The sequence below is a fragment of the Staurois parvus genome, unplaced genomic scaffold, assembly GCF_062004578.1.
Source record: "Staurois parvus isolate SC_StPar_1 unplaced genomic scaffold, SC_StPar_1.0 ptg001007l, whole genome shotgun sequence".
NCBI classification, from domain to species: Eukaryota; Metazoa; Chordata; class Amphibia; order Anura; family Ranidae; genus Staurois; species Staurois parvus.
In genome coordinates this window covers 83,316-109,700 of record NW_028318803.1, presented here as the reverse complement: position 1 = coordinate 109,700, position 26,385 = coordinate 83,316, and the positions used below count along the sequence as shown (strand labels likewise).

The following is a 26,385-nucleotide window of genomic DNA, read 5'->3' as shown; positions in this document are numbered from 1 at the left end:
ACATACAAGTGTACAATCCAAACGCACACATTCCTGCATTACAAATGGCGGTGTGTATAAGTGGGTGCTGCAGCAACCATCTGATGGAACCGAACAGAATCCGCAAGGGAGATTGTCACCAGCACACTGAGGATCACCAATATGGGGCCAAAAGTTTTAATGAACGATCACATGGTTACAACAAAGCAATTAGAACATACAACACACGCCTAGACCTGAACAGTAAGACACAACCTGACTGACAAACGCAAACAAGCACCATCTAACTAATGGGGGGTGAAACTCATAAACATGGACACGTGAAAACAGACAATACAGGAGAAAGATAATTTTGGAACGAGATGATCGCCTTCTGTTCGGAAAGCCCTGAAAGCCAATGACAAAACCTGTGAGGTAAAACACCAATAAAATTTAGAAATAAAACATTACATTTCCACCTAAAAAATAAACAACCAATGGTTAGGGCTTTACAACAGCAACACAGCTTACAGTGAATATTAAAAAAAAAAACCATTTTCTCAGATATTTAGAGTGCACTTTTTGTATTACAAAAAAAAATTGTTGACGTCAACTAATTATTACCACGTGGATTTAGCTTATGGTATACCATTAATATCCCAAAAAAACATTGTTCGCCATGGTTAAAATAAAAATGAGCAGCTCAAAACAAACATTTTAGTGTTACCATTCATTTACAAAATGTTGTACTTCACCAAAGAAATTCTTCAAAACTTGTCCTTCTAGAAAAAACAAACACATTATAGTGAATACAGCTCAGTACATTTGCATATGAATAGTCATTTCCACTCACAGACCTGGCTATACAGGAAGGGGGGGGGGACGACGACAGTTGTTGGTGGGCTGTCAGCAATGGAGACATTAGATTTTTGAAGCCTAAACAAATATTACGTTCACCTTCAGACAAGACAACATAGATTCCATAAACACACTCTTACAATTTGTTATCTCAAAGACAAACTCTAGATACCACTAATGCCAGCATGTCTTCTCCAATAACCTGGACTTTTCTTTTTACTTTTATAAAATCCATTTTGGAAGTTTGAGATTCCTTTAATGATTCCTCCCTTTTCAGTTGCTTATTCTCAGCCTGTGTAGATGCATTCTCTACCTTCATCTGCTGGAATGGGACCCATGATCTCGGTCGTTCATACTTATTACACCTCGGCCAAGTACCAAAGCGTGCTGAATAAACTTCCACATCACGTCTCCTTGTCCTGTATGGATTTTGTTTCACTACCTTTCCAGCAGAAGAGGATCGACAAAATCGTGCAATGTGGCCAAATAATCCACATGCATAACATTTGATCTTTTCTAAGGTGGTCCGGCATCTATTAACTAAAGGCTGTGTTTTAGACTGAGAATATTCAGTGACTGACACCTGATTAGCAACTTTTTCTGGCTGCTTACAAGATGAAGGGGCAGCTATACAATCGCTCCCACCATCCAGAGATTTACAGATTTTCACACAGACACTAGGAGAGGATGATTTTTCACTGACTTCACAAATACTTAAATCAGTCTTTTTATCATCTACTTTAATGGGAAAATGAGCAAGCTGCTTCTGGCAGTCAACAGAAAATTGATTCAATTCACTTTCTGTGTTCTTCAATTTTTCTACTAACTGATCAATTTCCTCCTGTAATCTTTTGTTATCTCTTGTTAGCTGTTGGTGGCTAGCATCAGAATTAGTTACAGAAATTCTTAAACTACTCAGGTCGCTTTTGGATACTTCAAGAGCTTCCTGTAGTGATTCGTTTTGCACCTTCAGATGCTCATATTCCTTAGCCATCCAACAGGCAGCAAAGATCAGTGGAGTTTTTCCCGCACGCTTACTATAACTTTTCCCGCTAGGTTTTGATTTTGTATCTTCTTCTAACTCCAGTCTGGCCTTTCCCTGACTAACTTCTCTGTTTTCCTCGTTCTGTTCCTGTTCCTCACAGTCTTTTGGCCTTACCTTGTGGCTCTCCCTTTTCATCAACTGCTGATAACAGTCCATATCAGTTCTTGAGAATTCCACTGGCAAGGACTGGATAACTGCATAAGGCCCCAGTCCTGAAGATTGCTCATTGTCCCCCTGTTCATCATTGCCACAATTCTGGGGTTTAGACTTATGTGACTGTTCCTTCATACATCTACTTTCAAGTGTTGTTTTGAATGAGTTCTCATGGAATGATTCCATATTAAAAACATTCCTTGCCTCCCTACTCATTGACTCTAACAGCCATATACTCCAAGCATCTCTTTCATTTGGGCTTGTCATCTTTTTACGATGATCATACTAGAGGTCTTCCCAGGTCTTAGGTTTAAAAGTACCTCTTTTAGATTACTTCATTCCAGTCCAGCGCTCCCAATCATGTATATATTCTACCACCCAGGGTCCATATTTACCGATCATCTCTTCCCTTGGGGTCAGTTGGCAGGGTTTGCCACACTTAGACGCCCTCCTTGAGTTGATGCTGTTACCCATCCTTACGGATACCGGACCCTGGAATAATTCCCAACCTTAAGCGGTTGCCCCAACCTTAAGCGGTTGCCCCCAGAGGTAGCTAATCTCTGGCCAATGATTGGGTTGACAGGTACCGCCCCTGTCACCGTTGCTGCTTTTCACTACTTGTAATATAGTCCTTCAAGCAGCCTGGGGATCACCTGAACGTGATAGTTCAATCCCCCCCGTGGACGTTTCTGAAGTATTCTGACAGATATTTTCCTAAATTGCTCCTATTATCCCAAGAAGGATTAGAGCAAACTTAAATAATCAAGATTTGAGTGCTTGGAGTGCATCAGGCAGTTAATTGAGGCACAGCTACTTGCAGTATGGTGTGTAGTAGTTACAATAGAGCTGGTTCTCACAGATCTAACTACACGCTTACAATCTACAGTTACTAAATTACAAAGAGGACAGATTCATACACAACAAGATCATTCAATGTGATTTAGGCCGACAGGTACGTTTCAATCGCAAAGATTGGGAAGCATCTTGACCAAAAAATCTCATTCAAGAGTCAACTGAAAACCTTTAGGCAGAATGGCACAGATCCTACGGTTTATTTCACTGCCTCTTAAGTTCAGTCAGATCTCTTTCATTCATACTCACACCCCGCTGCAATAGGTGCAACCCAGCAGTTATGATGTTTCCTTATACACTCTCAGTACAATTTTAATTCAATTATACTGTTCATAATCAGTCTCATCAAAATATTAGTAAAGACAAAAGGTAGAAATGACATTCGACAAAGCTTACTAGTCTAGGTATTTTAGACAGAAATGGAAGATAGACATGAAAACAAAGAAAGATGTAAATAATTATCTATTCCACACAATAAGTAACATTTACCTAAACATTCAGACTTCCTCACTAAAGGGGCACCATTTGTTTTGGCGGTTTTCCTACCCACACTTATTTACTTGATTCTATACAGATTATAAACGTAATAAGTGATTATAACCCTTTGTCTATACCTGAATTTAGCCAATAGTGTTAATATTAAAAGATAACCACTGTGCAAAAAATAAAGATCTAATTTATTTATACAGAAGACAAATAGTTACTAATATAGTCAATCAATTGATGTTACATGGAATAAAATATTAGATGTTACAGTATAGAGAGATGACTATAAGAAAGGAAGTTATAGAAAATAAAAGATAGAGCATGGCTTATACATTACAGACACCCAGATGTTGTTAGGTCTGGCTCCTGGAAGGCACACACGATAAAGAGAGAGCTTATCCTTTGTCCAAGGTGTTTTATGCACATTACAAAAGACCATCCCAAGAACCACCCACCCAAGTTATCTTCCAATGGGTGGGCTTCAGAGCAAGGTACACTAAGAAGCAGTTGCCTTCCATCCCCCTCAGCTCCATTGAGTCTTTTGCAGTGTAATCCCCCTCCCCCACACAGTCACAGTAACATACATGGAGGTGTGTTGAGGTGATACAACAGATGGTAAATATGTTGAAAATTATTATAGGCCCAAAATAGCCACCACAAAAGTACCATATAATATCCCTATACTGGCAGTAAAGGGTCATTTTCTTCTGAGTTTACTGTGATTAACACTGGAGGAACTGATGGCTGCATGTCATGTCTCACTACAAGGTGGTATGAAGATGCAAAGAACTGCTTAGACAGTTCCACATGAGCTGTGCTATGCATTATGGACTTCTGAGACTTGTAGCTCCCTATTGTCCGTGCAGCTTCCTGGACACTGGAACTCAGCTTACATTTTTGCTCTTCCCACAACTACTGTCTGGGTGGTCCTGACATTGCAGCCAGGGCACACAACGCTCTGAGTGATGTGCTCATGAAGGACCTCTTTATTCCAGACCTACTTCCCTGCCACGCTGCCTGCACTTCCTCAGCTGCAGCCACTGTTGGCTGGAGAGTCTGTTGACCCCTGCTGTGCCTACTTTGGTGTATCCTTGCTCGGTGTCTGTATTGCTGCCCCAGGTCCTGTTACCCTTGTGGTGTTTCATATCCTGTTCCACATATTAACCCTGGCTGTGCCTACTTAGGATCCCTGCCCCTTGCCGTGCCTATTGCCCTGTGGACTGTTTTCCTTTTTCTATGCCATGCATCCTGTCAGTGGACATTTAATCCCTGCAGTGGCAAACCCTGCTCTGCCCGCATCTCTGCTTTGTCTGCCGAATCTAACCTTTTGCTGTGCTTCTGTTCACCCCGTGGACTATCTTCCCATTGTTCTCTTATATGGCCATTCTGAGGATTGTTCTCCCTTAATGTGTCCTCTGATGACCCTGTGATCTGTTTCCCTCTTTCTGTGCCCTTTATCATTGCTGGTGATACATTGTTGCCCCATGGACTATTTCTTTGTGTTGTGTCCTACTGCCACCCTTCCTGTAAACTCGAGTTCCCCCATAAACGCCTGCACGCCGGGTTCCTTGTGATTCGCCTCTGTGTGCTCTCTCTGCGCTCCTAGTTTGTCACAGGTACCAAGAAATCTTTTGCTTCATCTGAGCAATAGTTTGTATTACAGATTCCCTTGCCTCCGTCAGGGTCTGTCTGGCAGTGATAAAGATAAAGGATGCCAATTTAAATAGATTGGAGTAGGGATGCACTGATACCCTTTTTGGATCGGCGAATACGAGTAGCGATACTTTCGGTCAAGTACTCACCGATACCAATACTTTGCAGTGCGATTTGTGTCCAATACAGAATGTATGGACACAAATTGCACTGAAAAGAATAGCATTCAATTCCTGTCCAAATTGCATGCGGTTTCCCCACTGCTTCTGTGTGCGCCCAGGCTTGGTATAATCTGAGTTCACACAGGAGTGGTGCGGGAAAACTCCCTGCACTGATCCTGTACTGTCACAGAAAGAAAAGCTGGGGATTTGAAATCTCCGCGGCTTTCTCTCCTCTCAGTGCAGGGACTACAGTACAGGCTAGACTGTTCAGTGGCTGTGCTGTCCAATCAAAAGCCGTCTAGCCCGTACTGACATCCCTGCAAGGAAAAAAAAGAAAGCAGCTTCACAGGTCTGGGGATTTGAAATCCGCACGACCTTTTCTCTTTTCCTTGCAGGGGTGACAGTATAGGCTAGATGGCTTCTGATTGGTCAGCACAGTGGCGGTTGCCATGGTTACTAGAAATTGCATCCTGGCCCCTGGGTTCACCCACTGCCTCCCATAGACTTCAGTGGGAAGCCGGCGCCCCCTAGTCTTCAGTAGGAAGTTAACACTTCACTCCGCATGTCACTCTACTCTATCACTTGCAAGTCTGGAACTCGCTCAGGACACATTACCTAATGGCTCTCAAAATACAATGTGCGTGGATCGCATCTGTGTGAACCACCTCAATAGGAACACATAATATCTAGCCTGTTATGTGAATCTGTCAGTTTCAAAATGAATACAGAATCACATGTGTGTGAACCAGGGCAGCTCCCTTCACATATGGGCATTTGATCGCAAAACGCAGGTTCAAGTGCAATTATTTTCAATTATTGGCGCCTAAAACGTGATGTGGTTTTGCCGTGATTGTTGCATGGCAAATACCATCGCTTGAAGTCCCAGGGTGTCTACTTTCCAAAAAGGGGTATTTGGGGGGGGGGGGGGGGGGGGTTGTACTACCTTGGCATTTTAGAGCTTCCGAAACTGTGATGGGTAGTAAGGAAGTGACCTGGGGAAATATGCCCTTTGAAAGCATGAAGGTGGTCATTGGATTTTGGGGGCCTGTATGTGCTTAAGCTGCCAAATATCTCTCACATGGAATCCCATAGAAGTAGCAGAATGTGTTTTGGGGTGTTATTCTACATATACCCATGGCATGTGTGAGCAATATATTATTCAAGTGGGAACTTTGTGTAAAATTAAAAAAAAAAAATGTTTAGGCGTTTTCCAAAAATGTTTGGCAAAGAAAATCTTCTATGGACTCAATAAGCCTCTCCGCAAATTCCTTGGGGTACCAAATTTCTAATAAGGGGTCATTTGGGGGGTTTATGTACTGCCCTGGCATTTTAGCACCTCAAGAAATGTGATAGAGAATAAAATCCACTATACAACGGGTAAAAAGTATTGAACAAGTCACCATTCTTCTAGGTAAATCTATTTCTAAAAGTTCTATTGACATGAAATTTTCACCACATGTCAGTAACAACCCATGCAATCCATACACACAAAGAGACCAAAACAAATAAGTTCAGAAATTAAGTTATGTGTAATTAAGTGGAATGACACAGGGAAAAAGTATTGAACACATGAAGAAAGGGAGGTGCAAAAAGGCATAGAAAGCCAAGACACCAGCTGCAATCTATTAATTAGAAAGCAATCCTGTCCCTTGTCAGTGCAAATTAAAGTGTTACTAAACAGAGGACCCTGCATTCACTAAAACTGGTTTCCCACAGTACACAGAACATGGAAGTGCAATTATTTTAGTAAATATAAACTGCTAAATACCTTTTCTCATCAGCTGTTAAAGCAGGCTTGCGACTTTTACCAGTGTCCAACTGAGCACTGGTTAAAGCTTGTAGGAGTAGTTTTCATTCTGCTCTAGGAAGATGCAGAACCCCTGACCCCCTTCTGGACATTGCTGATTGGCCCTGTGCTGATCACATGCACTCGTCTAAGAAAAAAAAAACCCCTGTAGTATTACACACTAAACTTAGCATGTGCAGAATGACTCCACACGATATGTCTTATCAGGAGACAAGAGGGGGACACTGGAAGAAGGGGAGGATCAGAGAAGTTGGAATCAAACAGTTTTTACACAAGGCAGAGGTTAACCCAAGGGTATTGCACAGAGAGTATAACAAGCATGCTTTACTGCATATACAGCCTGATTTACTGTTGTGGTTTTAGTAACACTTTAACATCAGCTGGTTCAGTCTTAACTGATGGCCTATAAAAAGGTGTTTCATTACCATTGTGTCACACAAAAAACATATCATGATGGGTAAAAGCAAAGAGCTTTCTCAAGACCTTTGCAACTTTATTGTTGCAAAACATTCTGATAGCATTGGTTACAGAAGGATTTCTGAACTTCTGAATGTTCCAGTGAGTGCTGATGGGGCCTTTGTATGTATGGATTGCATGGGTTGTTCCTGATGTGAACATTTCAGATCAATAGAACCTTTAGAAATATACTGTATTTAACTGGACAAATGGAGACTTGTTTAATACTTTTTTTCCTTCTGTATATGTAGTTTGTAAACACTATAACTTTCACACAAGCCAATTTGTATGCATATATTTGGATTTTTTTTGTTATTAAGAAAGGCATGTAGCAGAATACATTTTTTTTTCATACACTGAGCTTTCTTTTGGTGGTATTTGACCACTGGAATTTTGTATTTTTTTTGTGATAAACAGTACCTTGAAAGTATTCATACTTGAAATTTTCCACATTGTCATATTGCAACCAAAAAACGTAAATTTATTTTATTGGGATTTTATGTGATAGACCAACACAAAGTGGCACATAATTGTGACGTGGAAGGAAAATGATAAATGGTTTTCACATTTTTTTTTTACAAATATTTGAAAAGTGTGGCCTGCATTTGTATTCATCCCCCCTGAGTCAATGCTTTTGTAGAACCACCTTTTGCTCCAATTACAGCTGCAAGTCTTTTTGGGTATGTTTCTACTGGCTTTTCACATCTAAAGAGTGACATTTTTGACCATTCTTCTTTGCAAAATAGCTCAAGCTCTATCAGATTGGATGGAGAACGTCTGTGAACAGCAATTTTCAAGTCTTGCCACAGATTCTCAATTGGATTTAGGTCTGGACTTTGACTGGGCCTTTCTAACACTTGAATAAGCTTTGATATAAACCATTCCATTGTAGCTCTGGCTATATGTTTAGGGTCGTTGTCCTGCTGGAAGGTGAACCTCCGCCCCAGTCTCAAGTCTTTTGCAGACTCTTAACAGGTTTTCTTCTAAGATTGTCCTGTATTTTGGCTCCATCCATCTTCCCATCAACTCTGACCAGCTTCCCTGTCCCTGCTGAAGAAAAGCATCCCCACAACATGGTGCTGCCACCATCATGTTTCATGGTGGGGATGGTGTGTTCAGAGTGATGTACAGTGTTAGTTTTGTGCCACACATAGCGTTTTGCTTTTAGGCCACAAAGTTGAATTTTGGTCACATCTGACCAGAGCACCTTCTTCCACATGTTTGCTGTGTCCTCCACATGGCTTCATGCAAACTGCAAACGGAACTTCTTATGGCTTTCTTTCAACAATGGCTTTCTTCTTGCCACTTTTCCATAATAGCCAGATTTGTGGAGTGCATGACTAAGAGTTGTCCTGTGGACAGATTCTGCCACCTGAGATGTGGATCTCTGCTGTTCCTCCAGAGTTACCATGGCCTCTTGGCTGCTTTTCTGATTAATGCTCTTCTTTCCTGGCCTGTTTGTTTAGGTGGGCGGCCATGTCTTGGTAGGTTTGCAGTTATGCCATACTCTTTCCATATACGAATGATGGATTGAACAGTCCTCTGTGAGATGTTCAAAGCTTGGGATATTTTTTTATAATTTAACCCTGCTTTAAGCTGATCAACTTTATCTCTGACCTGTCTGATGTGTTCCTTGACCATCATGATGCTGCTTGTTTACAAATGTTCTCTATCAAACCTCTGAGGGCTTCACAGAACAGCTGTATTCATATTGAGATTAAATTACACACAGATGGACTCTATTTGCTAATTAGTTGACTTCTGAAGGCAATTGGTTCCAGTAGATTTTAGTTGGGGATATCAGAGTAAGGGGTGCAGAATACAAATGCAGGCGGCATTTTTCAGATATTTATTCCTTCCACTTCACAATTATGTGTCACTTTGTGCTGGTCTATCATTTAAAATCCCAGTAAAATACATTTACCGTCTTTGGTTGTAACATGACAAAATGTGGAAAATTTCAAGGGATATGATTACTTTTTCAAAGCACTGTAAAGGACATACAATTTGTTTGGGTACTGCATTGCATTTACTGCATTTATCTGTTCTTAATGGTGGCTTTAGAGATTGATATATGGTAATTCATTTTATTTTTGCTTTAACAAAACGTTTTGTTTTTATTTTCCCAGCACACCAATGATTTTGCATTGTACACAGAGGCGATCAAATTTTTCAATCATCCGGAACACATGGTTAGGGTTGCAGTTCGTAACATCACTTTGAATATTTATAAAGGTAAGAACAATGTTTTTTCATTAGACCTTATATTTAAGATGGCAGCTTTCAGCTAAACTTTATTTTTTACAAGGGTGGAACTGTATCTCCAAAATAAGTTAAATAATTCTGAGCAATCTGGCAGCTGATATATTTTTTTTTTTTCAACACCATTAAAAACACCTTTGCCAGGTATCTGAATGCAGCGACCCAATTCTTTGGCCTACCAGCCTAGGGATATATACCTTTTATTCCTCTGGCTCTTGCATTGAGACCTGTACTTTACCCACCATGGGGACACTTTACACAGCCATACATGTGGAAACAGTAGCATATTCTAGTCTGCTCACTGGCTTTACACTATCCTGGAACCACTACGCTATGGTCACCGCAGTTAGCACACACTAAGGAACTCCGGGTCATGTAAGCGAGTATGCTTGGATTGTTATACGTAATTTACTTGGCTATTATTGCCACCGACTGCCACTGACTTGACATCACTGTATACAAGCAAGTACACTTGGAATGCTATATGTGGTGTCGTACTGCTACTGACTGTCCTTTATTGCACAGCAATTTTAATTAATTTTATTAAATGGACTTTTTGGACTCCTAAGATTTGCATCCAGTCTAAGAATTGTTTGCACCAATCCACATATACACTATTAATATTCATTATATGAACTCAAGCATCCTTTAAGTACTCTTGGTTTAGTATTTTGGATTATGGCATATATTTCTCCACCACTCCAGGTGGTCTAATTAACAGCAGCTGGAGTTTACACCCTACTGTGGACACCTTTTACAGTTTACATTTTTTTATACAGTGGACTTACTGCGACAACATATAGCATTAGATGTTATTTTCTTTTTGTTATAAATTCTTAACTACTTGCCGACCAGCCACAGAACATTTACTGCGGCAGGTCAGCACTGCTGCGCAAAATCACGTGTGTGTATGTGTAATATATATAATGTGTGTGTGTGTGTGTGTGTATATATGTATGTATGTATGTGTATATTTACACCCAAGTAAATTCAAACCTCAAATGGGTGGGCTTCAGAGAAATGGTCAGTTTAATTAAAAGAAAGAACAGGAAATTCCAGTTGCCTTCCATCTCCCTCAGCTCCATTGAGTCTTTTGCAGTGTAACCCCCAACAGTAAAAATAATCTTCATGAAGATGTAGGCCCAAAATTGTCATTACAATTTTTAGGAGCAATTTGCTGGCGAAAAAATTACACTGATTGCTCCTAAACACTGCTAACTGCTGCTTAGAGCCATTTTTCCTGCGTTTTTTTTTTTTTTTTTTTCTCTTAGCGGCAGCCTTCGGCATCCTTAACCAGTGAATAGCAGGTTCTCAAGAAGCAGGCCGGGTTCAGATGACAGCTGAATGCAAACAAAAGAATTGCCTATAATGGAAATTTGATAAAAAAACAGTGTGAGCTCCCATAATCCATACCAGGCCCTTTGGGAACCCCACATCAATATTAAGAAAAAAAATGGCACTGGGTCCCCCCAAAATCCATACAATGTCCTTTTCCGAGCATGCACCCAACACTGGCTCCTGTTGCTAAATGAAGGTGCTGAGCGACACCCGATATCACCGGGTGACCTGTCCCTCCTTCCCCTTCCACATGTTTAGGGCATGTGGCCTAGTATAATACAGAAAGAGGGGGAATGTTCACAGGCTGTATGCTTGGATAAGTGTCTGGTATGGAATTTGGGAGGACCCCCCTCACGCAATTTTTTTTCTTGCTTGTTAATTTTTGAGTGGTGTTCCCCTCAAAATCCATGCCAGACTTTAGGACCTGATAAGGATTGGGGGGAGACCCCCACACTGCCCCCCCCCCTCAAATTTTAATTGCCTGCAATTCTTTTGTTTATATTCGACTGTCAGCTTGGAAGACTGCTGATGAGTTAGTGGTTGTTAAGGACAAGGGCGTCCAGTTTGCCACCCACTCCTTAACCAGCCAAACATTGCTAAACTCTGGCACAGAAATGGAAAACCGCTCATATAAGCGCTTTTTTATCCTGCGTTTTTCAGGCTTTTTTTTTTTCACCTCCTAGCATGCGCCTTATCCTTTCAAGGTTTTTGACTTGAGTAAAAGATTCAGTAATTTTTTTTTCTCAAGAAGTAATTTTAAATAATTTTAAACAGCCCTTTAATTTAATGCTGTCAAGGCAAATGATACAACTTTTATGAAATACAAATAACTGAAAATTGCTTAAGTTATTTTTAAATTGCACAGTTTGAGATTATTTTCAGTCATTTTTTAAAATTAAATACTCATTAAAGTGGTAATAAATTCCCTGAAGAATAATTATTATTATACAGTATTTATAAAGCGCCAACAGTTTGCTCAGCGCTGTACATTACAATGGGATACAGAACATGTGACAGTACAATAACAATACAATGCAATACACGAGAGGTTCGAGGGCCCTGCTCCTTGGAGCTTACAATCTAGGAGGGAGGGGATAGTGGTAGAGGAGGAAATAGCTGTGGCGGATGGAGTGGTAGGTAGGGTGGAGGAGGTCGGGAATTAGCAGGGGGTGGGGTAGGCTTCCCTGAAGAAGTGGGTTTTCAGGGTTCGCCTAAAGGAGAGGAGAGTAGGTGATAGTCTGATGAATTGGGGTAGGGAGTTCCAGAGTATAGGTGACGTCCTGGAGGCGGGCATGGGAGGAGGAGACTAGGGAACTAGAGAGAAGGAGGTCTTGTGAGGAGCGGAGAGTGCGTGTAGGGTGGTACTTGGATATTAGGTCGGTGATGTAGTTTGGGGCAGTATGATGGACAGCTTTGCACGTCAGTGTTTGGATTCTGAATTTGATCCGTTGGGCAGTCGGAAGGCAGTGGAGGGATTGGCAGAGGGGGGTGGCAGAAATGGAGGGGTTGGTAAGGTGGATGAGTCTGGCTGCCGTATTCAGGATCGACTGAAGCGGGGATAGCCTGTGGCGAGGCAGGCCATTGAATAATGAAATAAATGGTCCCCCTGCAGGTTAAAATCATAATGTACTAGTATGCACTGCATACTAATAGATTGAGAGACTTAACTACAAACTGGGCCCTCCAGTGCTTTGTTGTGACGGCTTCCTTTTTCCCCGGCAGCGCCATGTTAACCCGGGCTTCCTTCCGAACCTTCGGCTGCATGATTGGCAGGACTGCAGTGATGTCACTTCTGCGTATGTGCATGGGAGTCACTTCGCCACGGCATGTGTGCCGTAAATGCGGTCTGAGCTGCACATGCGCAGCTCAGATTGCATTACCACTGTCAGCCAGGGGGGACTTTTATGACGAGAGACCTCTAAGGTCACTTCTGATATAATAACCCTTCCTGCCAGTGGATTTTGGCATGTGAAGGTTTACTACTACTTTTAAGATGAAATTTTAAATCAAGCTGACAGTAGGAAATATATTAGTGGTGACTGGAAATACTCTTAGCTGGCCCTATTGTGACAGGACAATTCCTCTTTAAAAACAAATCCACCCCATTTATTATTTTTCAGCTGTGTCTATTTCTGATCTGATGTACTTTACGGTATAGTAGTCAATTAAAAAATGTACTATTAACCTTGAGACTAGAGATGAGCGAATTATTCAAAAATTCGATTAGACTGATTCGGCGAATTCGTGAAAAAATTTTGATTCGAGTCGAATATATTCGCTGCGAATTTAACTTATAAAAGGGTGTTTCTAGGCTTCAGAGAGCCTTTATATTAGTGCAGAACACTGTACCTTTAATTTAAATGCCCTTGGAGTCTGCTGGGGAAGAGAAATAATACTGACAGTCAGTATGACATGCAGATGAGTGCCGTCGATCTTAGAATCACCGCACACTTCACTCATTTGGGCAGTCACGGGGCCAAAACCAGAGTGTGGAGCCACAGTGTGGCGGTGGAGGCAGCAGCAATGGGAGGCCATACAGCACCCTATGACAAAAATGGAAACCACCAGCAGTGTGAGGAGACCTGAAAGTGGCACATGGCAGAGTGTGGCGATGGAGACAGCAGCAATGGGAGGCCGTACAGGGACCCATGACACACTCTGGACCTGGCAGCAGCATGAGGAGGCGGTACAGGGGCCCATGACAGATTACGGGCCTGGCAGCAGCATGAGGAGTCGGTACGGGGGCCCATGGCAGATTACGGGCCTGGCAGCAGCAATGGGAGGCCGTACAGGGACCCATGACACACTCTGGACCTGGCAGCAGCATGAGGAGTCGGTACAGGGGCCCATGACACACTCTGGACCTGGCAGCAGCATGAGGAGGCGGTACAGGGGCGCATGACAGATTACGAGCCTGGCAGCAGCAACTTGGACAGGAGGACGTTCAGCTTCTGCACCGTCGGGTGCGTGCTCGCAAACTGTTGTCTCTTGGAAACGGATTCCAAGAAAGACTGCTGACGGAATCCGTGAAGAGGAGTAGCAGGAGAAGGAGCATCTGAACAAGCGGAATATGCCAACAAGCGACAACAGGGGCCCATGACAGATTACGGGCCTGGCAGCAGCATGAGGAGTCGGTACGGGGGCCCATGGCAGATTACGGGCCTGGCAGCAGCAATGGGAGGCCCGTAATCTGCCAGCACCCTATGACAAAATGGAACCCTGGGCTGGGGCAGGCAGAACCGCCGTATCTTTATCACGGTTTTCCCAGGCCACCTAATGGCGACGCTGCATATGCTGACGCAACGCTGTAGTCCCAACATGGGCCCCCTGGCCACGCTTGACTTTCTGGCCACATAGTCGACATACGGCTACGTTTACTTCCTCGGGCGGCTTGACGAAAAATTGCCACACCGCCGAGTAGGAAACTTTGCCCCCGCTACTCCTCACTGGCTGACTGCTACTTCCTCCGTGCACACCGGCACCACTACTGGCCGTGGTGGTAGGCTGCAGTGGAGCTGGTGCTCTACTCCGTGGCCGTTTGCCTCCACTGACACTGCTGCGACCCTGCTGCCTCCTGGCAGCAGCAATGGGAGGCCGTACAGGGACCCATGACACACTCTGGACCTGGCAGCAGCATGAAGAGGCGGTACAGGGGCCCATGGCAGATTAGGGGCCTGGCAGCAGCAATGGGAGGCCCGTAATCTGCCAGCACCCTATGACAAAAAATGGAACACAACAGCAGTGTGAGGAGACCTGAAAGTGGCACATGGCATGAGACACTGTGGACCTGGCAGCAGCATGAGGAGGCGGTATAGGGGCCCATGGCAGATTAGGGGCCTGGCAGCAGCTATGGGAGGCCCGTAATCTGCCAGCACCCTATGACAAAAAATGGAACACACCAGCAGTGTGTGAGGAGACCTGAAAGTGGCACATGGCATGAGACACTGTGGACCTGGCAGCAGCATGAGGAGGCGGTACAGGGGCCCATGGCAGATTACGGGCCTGGCAGCAGCAATGGGAGGCCCGTAATCTGCCAGCACCCTATGACAAAAAATGGAACACACCAGCAGTGTGAGGAGACCTGAAAGTGGCACATGGCATGAGACACTGTGGACCTGGCAGCAGCATGAGGAGGCGGTACAGGGGCCCATGGCAGATTAGGGGCCTGGCAGCAGCTATGGGAGGCCCGTAATCTGCCAGCACCCTATGACAAAAAATGGAACACACCAGCAGTGTGTGAGGAGACCTGAAAGTGGCACATGGCATGAGACACTGTGGACCTGGCAGCAGCATGAAGAGGCGGTACAGGGGCCCATGGCAGATTACGGGCCTGGCAGCAGCAATGGGAGGCCCGTAATCTGCCAGCACCCTATGACAAAAAATGGAACACAACAGCAGTGTGAGGAGACCTGAAAGTGGCACATGGCATGAGACACTGTGGACCTGGCAGCAGCATGAGGAGGCGGTACAGGGGCCCATGGCAGATTAGGGGCCTGGCAGCAGCTATGGGAGGCCCGTAATCTGCCAGCACCCTATGACAAAAAATGGAACACACCAGCAGTGTGTGAGGAGACCTGAAAGTGGCACATGGCATGAGACACTGTGGACCTGGCAGCAGCATGAGGAGGCGGTACAGGGGCCCATGGCAGATTACGGGCCTGGCAGCAGCAATGGGAGCCCGTAATCTGCCAGCACCCTATGACAAAAAATGGAACACACCAGCAGTGTGAGGAGACCTGAAAGTGGCACATGTTTGGGGCATGATTCATGGCGGATTTAGTCAGTTGTGTCAGGAACTGGTGGTTTGAAATCCAGACTAATCCACGCCTGATTCATTTTCACAAACGTGAGTCTCTCCACACTTTGGGTGGACAGTCGTGTCCTCCGCGGAGTTACAATACCTCCTGCCGCACTAAACACGCGCTCCGATGCCACGCTACTGGCCGGGCATGACAGCCTTTCAAGGGCAAATTCAGCTAGTTGGGGCCAAAGGTCAAGTTTCGTTGCCCAGTAGTCAAGGGGATTGTCTACCTCGGTTGGCAGGGTGCTGTCCAAGTAGGCCTAAGCCTGTTGTTTGAGGTCCTGCTCCAGGTCCACCTGATGCTTCTGCTGCTGCGGCTGGTTAGTAGTTTCCTCACTGCGCTGGTGAAGAAAGCTACTCATCATCGACTGCAGACTGAGGCAGCCGCTGCTGGTGGAGCTGCCACTGCTCCTACCACCCCACCCCTCCCCTGCTGCCATGGCAGCGGAACGCGAGCGCACAGGGCCCACAGTGTCTGAGGATGGACGTTGGCGCAGAAAGGCAGAGACCAGCTGACTACATAGGTGGTTTTTATAGTACGTTATTTTAGCCTCCCTCTCAGCAGGTGTGAAAAAGGCCACCATTTTTGAACGGTAGCGAGGGTCCATCAAGGTAGACAGCCAAAAGTCATCCCTCTGTCTGATGGTTATTATTCGGCTGTCGCTACGCAAGCAAGCGAGCATGCTATGGGCCATTTGTGCCAAGGAATGTGAGGGACTCCCTGCCTCCATCTCCACAGCATACTGCCACGGTGCGTCTGGGTCCTCTGTCTCCTCCTCCTCCTCCTCTACCAGATGCTCCTGCTCCTCCACTCCTGTCCGCTGAGTGGAAAAACCACACATTTCACTCAATAATTCCTGAGCACCAATGTCCTCCTCTACCTCCTCCTCTTCTTCCTGTCCTGCCCCCACAGGGGTCATGTGGCATTGAGATCTGTGCGCCACGTCTACCGCACCCTGACCAGCCATTGTTAACAGCATTTGTTCCAGGACGTGTAACAGAGGAATGACGTTGTTCATCCCATAGTCCTGCCGACTCACGAATAGCGTGGCCTCCTCAAAGGGCCTGAGCAAGCGCAGGTGTCACGCATGAGCTGCCAATGGCTCACATCTAACTTACACAGGGAGTACCTTTATCCGCTTGTAACATCAGGAAATCTGTGATGGCCTTTCGCTGTTCGTAAAGGCGGTCTAACATATGTAGGGTTGAATTCCACCTTGTTGCAACGTCACAGCATGAGGAGTCGGTACGGGGGCCCATGGCAGATTACGGGCCTGGCAGCAGCAATGGGAGGCCCGTAATCTGCCAGCACCCTATGACAAAAAATGTAACACACCAGCAGTGTGAGGAGATCTGAAAGTGGCACATGGCAGAGTGTGGCGATGGAGACAGCAGCAATGGGAGGCCGTACAGGGACCCATGAGCGACTCTGGACCTGGCAGCAGCATGAGGAGGCGGTATAGGGGCCCATGGCAGATTAGGGGCCTGGCAGCAGCTATGGGAGGCCCATAATCTGCCAGCACCCTATGACAAAAAATGGAACACACCAGCAGTGTGAGGAGACCTGAAAGTGGCACATGGCAGAGTGTGGCGATGGAGACAGCAGCAATGGGAGGCCGTACAGGGACCCATGAGAGACTCTGGACCTGGCAGCAGCATGAGGAGGCGGTATAGGGGCCCATGGCAGATTAGGGGCCTGGCAGCAGCTATGGGAGGCCCGTAATCTGCCAGCACCCTATGACAAAAAATGGAACACACCAGCAGTGTGAGGAGACCTGAAAGTGGCACATGGCATGAGACACTGTGGACCTGGCAGCAGCATGAGGAGGCGGTACAGGGGCCCATGGCAGATTAGGGGCCTGGCAGCAGCTATGGGAGGCCCGTAATCTGCCAGCACCCTATGACAAAAAATGTAACACACCAGCAGTGTGAGGAGACCTGAAAGTGGCACATGGCAGAGTGTGGCGATGGAGACAGCAGCAATGGGAGGCTGTACAGGGACCCATGAGAGACTCTGGACTGGGCAGCAGCATGAGGAGGCGGTATAGGGGCCCATGGCAGATTAGGGGCCTGGCAGCAGCTATAGGAGGCCCGTAATCTGCCAGCACCCTATGACAAAAAATGGAACACACCAGCAGTGTGAGGAGACCTGAAAGTGGCACATGGCATGAGACACTGTGGACCTGGCAGCAGCATGAGGAGGCGGTACAGGGGCCCATGGCAGATTAGGGGCCTGGCAGCAGCTATGGGAGGCCCGTAATCTGCCAGCACCCTATGACAAAAAATGGAACACACCAGCAGTGTGAGGAGACCTGAAAGTGGCACATGGCAGAGTGTGGCGATGGAGACAGCAGCAATGGGAGGCCGTACAGGGACCCATGAGAGACTCTGCACCTGGCAGCAGCATGAGGAGGCGGTATAGGGGCCCATGGCAGATTAGGGGCCTGGCAGCAGCTATGGGAGGCCCGTAATCTGCCAGCACCCTATGACAAAAAATGGAACACACCAGCAGTGTGAGGAGACCTGAAAGTGGCACATGGCAGAGTGTGGCGATGGAGACAGCAGCAATGGGAGGCCGTACAGGGACCCATGAGAGACTCTGGACCTGGCAGCAGCATGAGGAGGCGGTATAGGGGCCCATGGCAGATTAGGGGCCTGGCAGCAGCTATGGGAGGCCCGTAATCTGCCAGCACCCTATGACAAAAAATGGAACACACCAGCAGTGTGAGGAGACCTGAAAGTGGCACATGTTTGGGGCATGATTCATGGCGGATTTAGTCAGTTGTGTCAGGAACTGGTGGTTTGAAATCCAGACTAATCCACGCCTGATTCATTTTCACAAACGTGAGTCTCTCCACACTTTGGGTGGACAGTCGTGTCCTCCGCGGAGTTACAATACCTCCTGCCGCACTAAACACGCGCCCCGATGCCACGCTACTGGCCGGGCATGACAGCCTTTCAAGGGCAAATTCAGCTAGTTGGGGCCAAAGGTCAAGTTTCGTTGCCCAGTAGTCAAGGGGATTGTCTACCTCGGTTGGCAGGGTGCTGTCCAAGTAGGCCCAAGCCTGTTGTTTGAGGTCCTGCTCCAGGTCCACCTGATGCTGCTGCTGCTGCTGCTGCTGCGGCTGGTTAGTAGTTTCCTCACTGCGCTGGTGAAGAAAGCTACTCATCATCGACTGCAGACTGAGGCAGCCGCTGCTGGTGGAGCTGCCACTGCTCCTACCACCCCACCCCTCCCCTGCTGCCATGGCAGCGGAACGCGAGCGCACAGGGCCCACAGTGTCTGAGGATGGACGTTGGCGCAGAAAGGCAGAGACCAACTGACTACTTAGGTGGTTTTTATAGTACGTTATTTTGGCCTCCCTCTCAGCAGGTGTGAAAAAGGCCACCATTTTTGAACGGTAGCGAGGGTCCAACAAGGTGGACAGCCAAAAGTCATCCCTCTGTCTGATGGTTATTATTCGGCTGTCGCTACGCAAGCAACCGAGCATGCTATGGGCCATTTGTGCCAAGGAATGCGAGGGACTCCCTGCCTCCATCTCCACAGCATACTGCCACGGTGCGTCTGGGTCCTCTGTCTCCTCCTCTTCTTCCTGTCCTGCCCCCACAGGGGTCATGTGGCGTTGAGATCTGTGCGCCACGTCTACCGCACCCTGACCAGCCATTGTTAACAGCATTTGTTCCAGGACGTGCAACAGAGGAATGACGTCGTTCATCCCATAGGCCTGCCGACTCACGAATAGCGTGGCCTCCTCAAAGGGCCTGAGCAAGCGGCAGGTGTCACGCATGAGCTGCCATTGGCTGACATCGAAGTTACACAGGGGAGTACCTTTATCCGCTTGTAACATCAGGAAATCGGTGATGGCCTTTCGCTGTTCGTAAAGGCGGTCTAACATGTGTAGGGTTGAATTCCACCTTGTTGCAACGTCGCAGATCAGGCGATGCTGTGGAATTCCGTTCTGCCGCTGCAGCTCAAGGAGGGTGTGCTTTGCGGTGTAGGAATGGCTGAAATGCATGCAAAGTTTACGTGACATTTTAAGGATGTCTTGCAGTGGGATGGTGGATTTTAGGAACCGCTTGACAACCAGATTGAACACGTGAGCCATGCATGGCGCATGGCACAACCTTCCTTGACGCAGAGCAGACACCATGTTCTTTCCGTTGTCGGTCAACATGGTTCCGATTTTCAGTTTGCGCGGAGACAGCCATCTGTCGATTTCTCTGTTCATTACACTGAGAAGTTCCTCCCCTGTGTGACTACGTTCGCCAAGGCATACCAAGTGCAGCACAGCGTGACACCGTTGCGCCTGCACATGTGATATGCCGGTCGGGTAATGGGACTTGGCACGGGGGTGGCGGCTGAGGACACGGCGGAAGAAGAGGTGGTAGAGGCGGACATCTTTGCCGGACCAAGGATGTGCAAACGTGGAGGCAAAAGCGGCGTGACCTGTCCAAGTTGCTGGTGCGGCTGTGACGGCACCACGTTCACCCAGTGGGCCGTAAATGACATGTACTGTCCCTGACCGTAGTTACAGCTCCACACGTCGGCGCTGCCGTGCACTTTGGCAGAGACCGACATGCTCAAAGACTGGCCCACCATCTCTTCTACATGTGAATGCAGGGCTGGCACTGCCTTTTTGGCGAAGAAATGACGGCTTGGCACTCTCCACCGCGGCGCGGAGCAAGCCATAATTTCTCGGAAAGGTGCTGAGTCCACCACTTGGAAAGGGAGGGACTGCAGCACCAGCAACTTGGACAGGAGGACGTTCAGCTTTTGCACCGTCGGGTGCGTGCTTGCAAACTGTTGTCTCTTGGAAACGGATTCCAAGAAAGACTGCTGACGGAATCCGTGAAGAGGAGTAGCAGGAGAAGGAGCATCAGAACGAGCGGAAGATGCCAACGAGCGACAACTCCCCTCAGCAGAGGTGTTGGAGCCTTGACTGGCTGATAGAGGGCGATTGACGTCGGGTGACGGAGCAAGTAACGGAGCGGGTGATGGAGCGGGGGCTGGGGCGGGCAGAACCGCCGTATCTTTATCACGATTTTCCCAGGCACCAAATGGCGACGCTGCATATGCTGCCGCAACGCTGTAGTCCCAACATGGGCCCCCTGGCCACGCTTGACTTTCTGGCCACATAGTCGACATACAGCTACGTTTACTTCCTCGGGCGGCTTGACAAAAAATTACCACACCGCCGAGTAGGAAACTTTGCCCCCGATACTCCTCACTGGCTGACTGCTACTTCCTCCGTGCACACCGACACCACTACTGGCCGTGGTGGTAGGCTGCAGTGGAGCTGGTGCTCTACTCCGTGGCCGTTTGCCTCCACTGACACTGCTGCGACCCTGCTGCCTCCTGGGCAACCCACCGACTGTTTTGCTCGCTGCCAAGCTGCCACCCTCTTCTCCTGATGATGCGGAAGCAATAGCCTGATGACGACGAGGCTGCCAAGTGCGATCAGCCTCATCATCATCAATTAGGGTCTCCGCCTCACTACTAGCCCCCTCGGCTGCGTGTGGGTCAGGAGACAGACCTGTCTCTAGACCGGCTACCGAGCCACTCTCCTCGCCACTACTTCTTCGCCTGGCTGCTGAAGAGGCGGATGTCTCCCCCGTTCCTGACCGCCCTCTGTTAGCTCTTCCTCACTGTACAGTGGGGCTGAGCCCACAGCATACGATACTTCGCTTGGTGAGGGAACACCAAAGGACAGGGGCAGGTCGAGGACACGTGATTTCAGTGGGCTTGCTCCCGGGCCATGCCAACTAACGGTTGTGTCTGACGTACCCACCGACCGTTGGCTGTAGGTGTCAGAGGTGACCTGGGAAGAGGAAGACAACCGAGCCAACCAATCGATGATGGCAGGGTTGTCGGTGGAGACACGACCGCTGGATGACACCGGGAGCACTGGCCTCTGGTTGCGACTAGTGCTGCCTCGACCCCTTCCTCTGCTGCTACGTCTGCTCGCTCCTAAAACATTGCCTCCTCTGCCACTCCTATGCATGTTGTCTGACATACTCTTTAATTAAACGATTCTGTGTCCCTGAGTAACAATTCTGTGTCTGTCCCTGAGTAACAATTCTGTGTCCCTCAGTAACAATTCTGTGTCCCTCAGTAACAATTCTGTGTCCCTCAGTAACAATTCTGTGTCCCTCAGTAACAATTCTGTGTCCCTCAGTAACAATTCTGTGTCTGTCCCTGAGTAACAATTCTGTGTCCCTGAGTAACAATTCTGTGTCCCTGAGTAACAATTCTGTGTCCCTCAGTAACAATTCTGTGTCCCTCAGTAACAATTCTGTGTCCCTCAGTAACAATTCTGTGTCCCTCAGTAACAATTCTGTGTCCCTCAGTAACAATTCTGTGTCCCTCAGTAACAATTCTGTGTCTGTCGCTGAGTAACAATTCTGTGTCCCTCAGTAACAATTCTGTGTCTGTCGCTGAGTAACAATTCTGTGTCTGTCCCTGAGTAACAATTCTGTTTCCCTCAGTAACAATTCTGTGTCCCTGAGTAACGTTTCTGTGTCCCTAACTTTCTCCCTGAATACAGCCAGGTCTGCCTCTGTTGAATGACTGGAGGCAAATGGAGAATTCTAAAATGGCCGCCATTTATAGCTCGACCATTACACAGTGCTGGCTGGCTGCTGATTGGCTAATGCGATCACATGTCATGAATGAATGCATTATGGGTCAGCGCGCCTTGTCTGCGCGCCTTCCCAGACATCCCCGCTCCGTCGCCGCACATGTCGCCTTCATTTTAGGAAAAATTTCGATTCGCGCATCCGAAGTCTGCTTATTTTTCTAATATTCGAAGCGAATTCCACTTCGCCTACTTCGATTCGCTCATCTCTACTTGAGACGTATTATAAAGCACTAAACCTTCATAGACTTTCAATTATTACATCTGTTATTTTCAAATGCACGTAAACAGGGAAAGAAAAACCTGGTGTGTATCAATTTTGTGCTAGTTCAAGGGGGGCATAATAGTAGGGTGTGTCCTTTGCTTTGTTGCCAGATGCAGGTTTTTTTTTCATGCCGGTTTAGATATGTGTAGGCAAAGAATAATCATGCCTAAGGCTGCATTCACGCTTGAGTGTTTTGTAGCTCGAAGTTCCAAAAATGCTCAAACTTCTATAATCAATTGTTCTTTATGGTGCCTGTTTGTGTGATCAGGTGTGAACAGGCACCATAGAGAGCAACTGATTTTTTTACGTTTGAGCTTTTTTTTGTGTTTCAAGATTCATGCACAAAACGCTCAAGTGTGAATGCAGCCTTACTTTCCAGGCATTGTGGCCTTTTAAAAGGAGGATATTGCCAAAAGCTGTAAATGGTAGTGGTAAAAGAAAAGATTTAGCATGCACATTCACTATTTCAACTGATTATGAAATAACAATCAGCATTTTTATGCTTGCACCCACAAAATGATCTGTATTTTAGAATACAGTAGTTGGCATGCTGTCCTAATCTGTAAAACACTGCTTATACTATGAGCCATTGCAAAATTAATTCCCTTATTGCTGCCAGAAGTAATCAGAGGTTGTACAGTATTTGTTGGATATGATATCTTTTATCTACCATGTGAGACAAATACAAGCATAAGTGTTCCACTTTATTTCATCAGTGATTGCTGTGCAAGAAAGTCTCATTATTCAGGTTCTGATCATATTATCTCTTCTTTTTTTTTTTTTTTTTTTTTGCCGTTTCTTCAATGCTGATTCCTGTGTACCCTGATACAGTATCATGTAAGTTTTAATGGACATTTACATTTGATCTTTGTGCATGCCTTTTGATTTCCATCAGGTTTGATTGTGCATGCATTGAATGAATTGAATGCAAGAATCTAGCAAAACATTTCACTGGAGGATGCGTTCATACATCTGTGTTTACGATCATGCAGTGTCCTTTCTTAATCAGCCTTAAAGGTTTGCCAGTCAATGTTGGATAAGCAATTTTCCTTTCCGTATGTCTATGAAGACTTTTGTGATACACAATTCAAATGTTGCGCAGGGTCATTGAATATATGAATAGTAATATAAGTATGTGTGTGATTTATGTATGTGTTTGTGTGTGTGTGTGTATATATATATATATATATGTGTGTGTGTATGTATGTATGTATATGTGTGTGTGTGTGTGTATATATATATATATATATATATATATATATGGTAAACCGAAATGAACAATTTTTAAAAATTAATATATATTTTTTGGAACAAAAATACACTTTAATGATTGAAAAAGCAAAAACACAATAAATACCCAAATTTTTTTGTAAACTATAGAAGATATGTCGAGTAAATACCCAACATGTCATGCTTTAAGATTGCGCACGCTCGTGAAATGGCAGCAAACTACGGTATTTAAAAATCTTCATGTGTGACTCTTTAAAAATTTCTACAGGTTACCAGTGTAACGTTACAGAGGAGGTCTAGTGCTAGAATCATGGCTCTTGTTCGTGGCGATACCTCACATGTGTGGTTTGAACACCGTTTACATATGTGGGCATGGCCTACATATGTTTTCACCACTACGTGTGAGCACGGGGGGATGGAGGCAATTTAACCTTTTTTTAAAAAAAAATATTAATTTTTTTTTCTTTTTCGCTGTCCTTTAACCTCCCTGGCGGTATTCCCGAGTGTAGCTCGGGGTAACATTTCAGTACCAAAAGCGGTAACCCCGAGCTACACTCGGGAATACCATGCGGCACTGCTCCGGCATGTGTTCTTCACTTACCTTACCCTGCGCTCCCACGATGTGTCCCCTGCAGCGTCCCCGGCCATCTCCTCCGGCCGATGCCGATTCTGTGTCCTGTCCCTGTGACGTCGGGACGTACGGGCGCCGCCGCCGGCGGCGGCGGGTAATTTAAAAATTTTAAAAAATGTCTTTTTTTTTTTTTCATTTTACACAGTAAAACATTGCTGTTTCAACCTATTTCACATACATATTGTCCCTAGTGCTTTGTCCTGCGCCCTGCCTGCATTTTGTCTGTTCTTTCTGCCTGGAAACTGAGAAATGTCCATGGCGTCCAAAAAGTGTCCCTTTAGGTCAAAAGCGGTTTAGATCAGCAGAATTGAGTGATAATGATTCGTGGGGGAAATTCGTCATCAGAAACTGAAAACGATTTTGCGACTGAGCTCAGCAATGTGCGAACTTGGCGCTCTATTTCACATTTCAGTGTTTTTGGTTTGATTATATTATTGAATTAAATTTTTTATTATTTTTATATTATTTTTATTTTTATTTATTAAATTATAATTTATGATTTTGTGTTTCAAATTTTATCATATGTTTACTAGACTCTTGTTCGGACAGATTTCAGTGAGTTTTTCCTAAAAATTACAGCCTACAATAAAAAAAATACATATTTCCATGCAAAAAAATGGTACCGCTTTCAGCACCAAAAATCTGAAATAATCATACCGCCAGGGAGGTTAAAAAGAAATTTGGATTACTTTTATTCCTATCACAAAAAATGCAGTGGCAGATCCTCTTTATGGAGAGATATGGGGTCAACCACAATGTAAAGCATTAGATCAAAAAAAGCATTGATCTAGTGCTTAAAAAAAAAAAAAAAAAAAAAAGAAAGAAAGGGGGCTTGTTTACAAGGCGCCGGAACCAGAAGTGACATCGTTCCAGTCCTCCAAGGGCATAGAGATGAGTGGAGGCCATCTTTCCTTCACTCATCTCTATGCCCAGTGCCAGGATCGTTCGGTGGTGTCTCAGGTAAAGCTGAGAACCACCGAGTGGCGAGGTGGCAGGGTTATTTTCGGCACCTTTATCGGTGCTTATTTTCATATCGGCCAATGGCAGAAATGTTTTCAGCCGAAATATATATATAAGGGAGGCACCGAAATTCCAGTGGCTGAAACGTTTCAGCCGAAAACACCCCTTTCGGCTGTTGGCCGAAATGAAAAAAAGCACCAGTACAGGTGCTGAAAACCCCCCTCACCGCGGTCCGTCCGTCTGCCTTTGCATGGCCACTGCTCGATAGTTCAGTCTTTACTGAGAAACCATCTATCCAGGCGCTGGGCATAGAGATGAGTGAAGGAAAGATGGCCGCCACACATCTTTATGCCCTTAGAGGACCAGAGCGATGTCACTTCCGGTTCTGGACATTTTGTTTTCTTAAAGCATTAGATCGGGGGTCCTCAAACTACGGCCCGCCGGGGCCATTTATCCGGCCCGCTGGCAGGGGCGTATTTTCCACGAGGAAGGGACACTAAGTACAGGGGTGGGCAGTAGGCTGCTGTACCTTACCTAGCTCCGGTCCCAGTCCCACGACGATCCCGTCCAGGAAACGCTTCTCCTTCATTCACTCCGGCCACTCCCTTACTCCTGCCGCTCGGCTCCGCCTCCTCACCGGTGATTGGGCACCAGAACTGTAGCTCAGGAAAGGCACACAGACAGCCAATCACCTGCAAGGAGGCGGAGCCGAGCAGCCCTGCGAACATCAAGTGAGGGGGAGGCCAGAGTGAAGGACAGCTGACAGGTAAGTGTGCCATGCTTATGGTGCTGCTGCAACCAGGTATGCTGGCTGCAGCAGCACCATGCTAGAGC

The 26,385-nt window shown here is 46.2% G+C and overlaps 1 protein-coding gene across 1 annotated transcript in view; it reads left to right on the top strand.

Moving 5' to 3' along the window:
- LOC149441298 (protein CLEC16A-like) overlaps positions 1 to 26,385 on the top strand; it is a 217,975-nt gene that overhangs the window by 135,379 nt on the left and 56,211 nt on the right. The window contains exon 5 of the mRNA XM_089657505.1: positions 9,559 to 9,664. Within this exon, the coding sequence (XP_089513631.1) occupies positions 9,559 to 9,664 (106 nt within the window). The remainder of the gene's footprint in view (positions 1 to 9,558; positions 9,665 to 26,385) is intronic.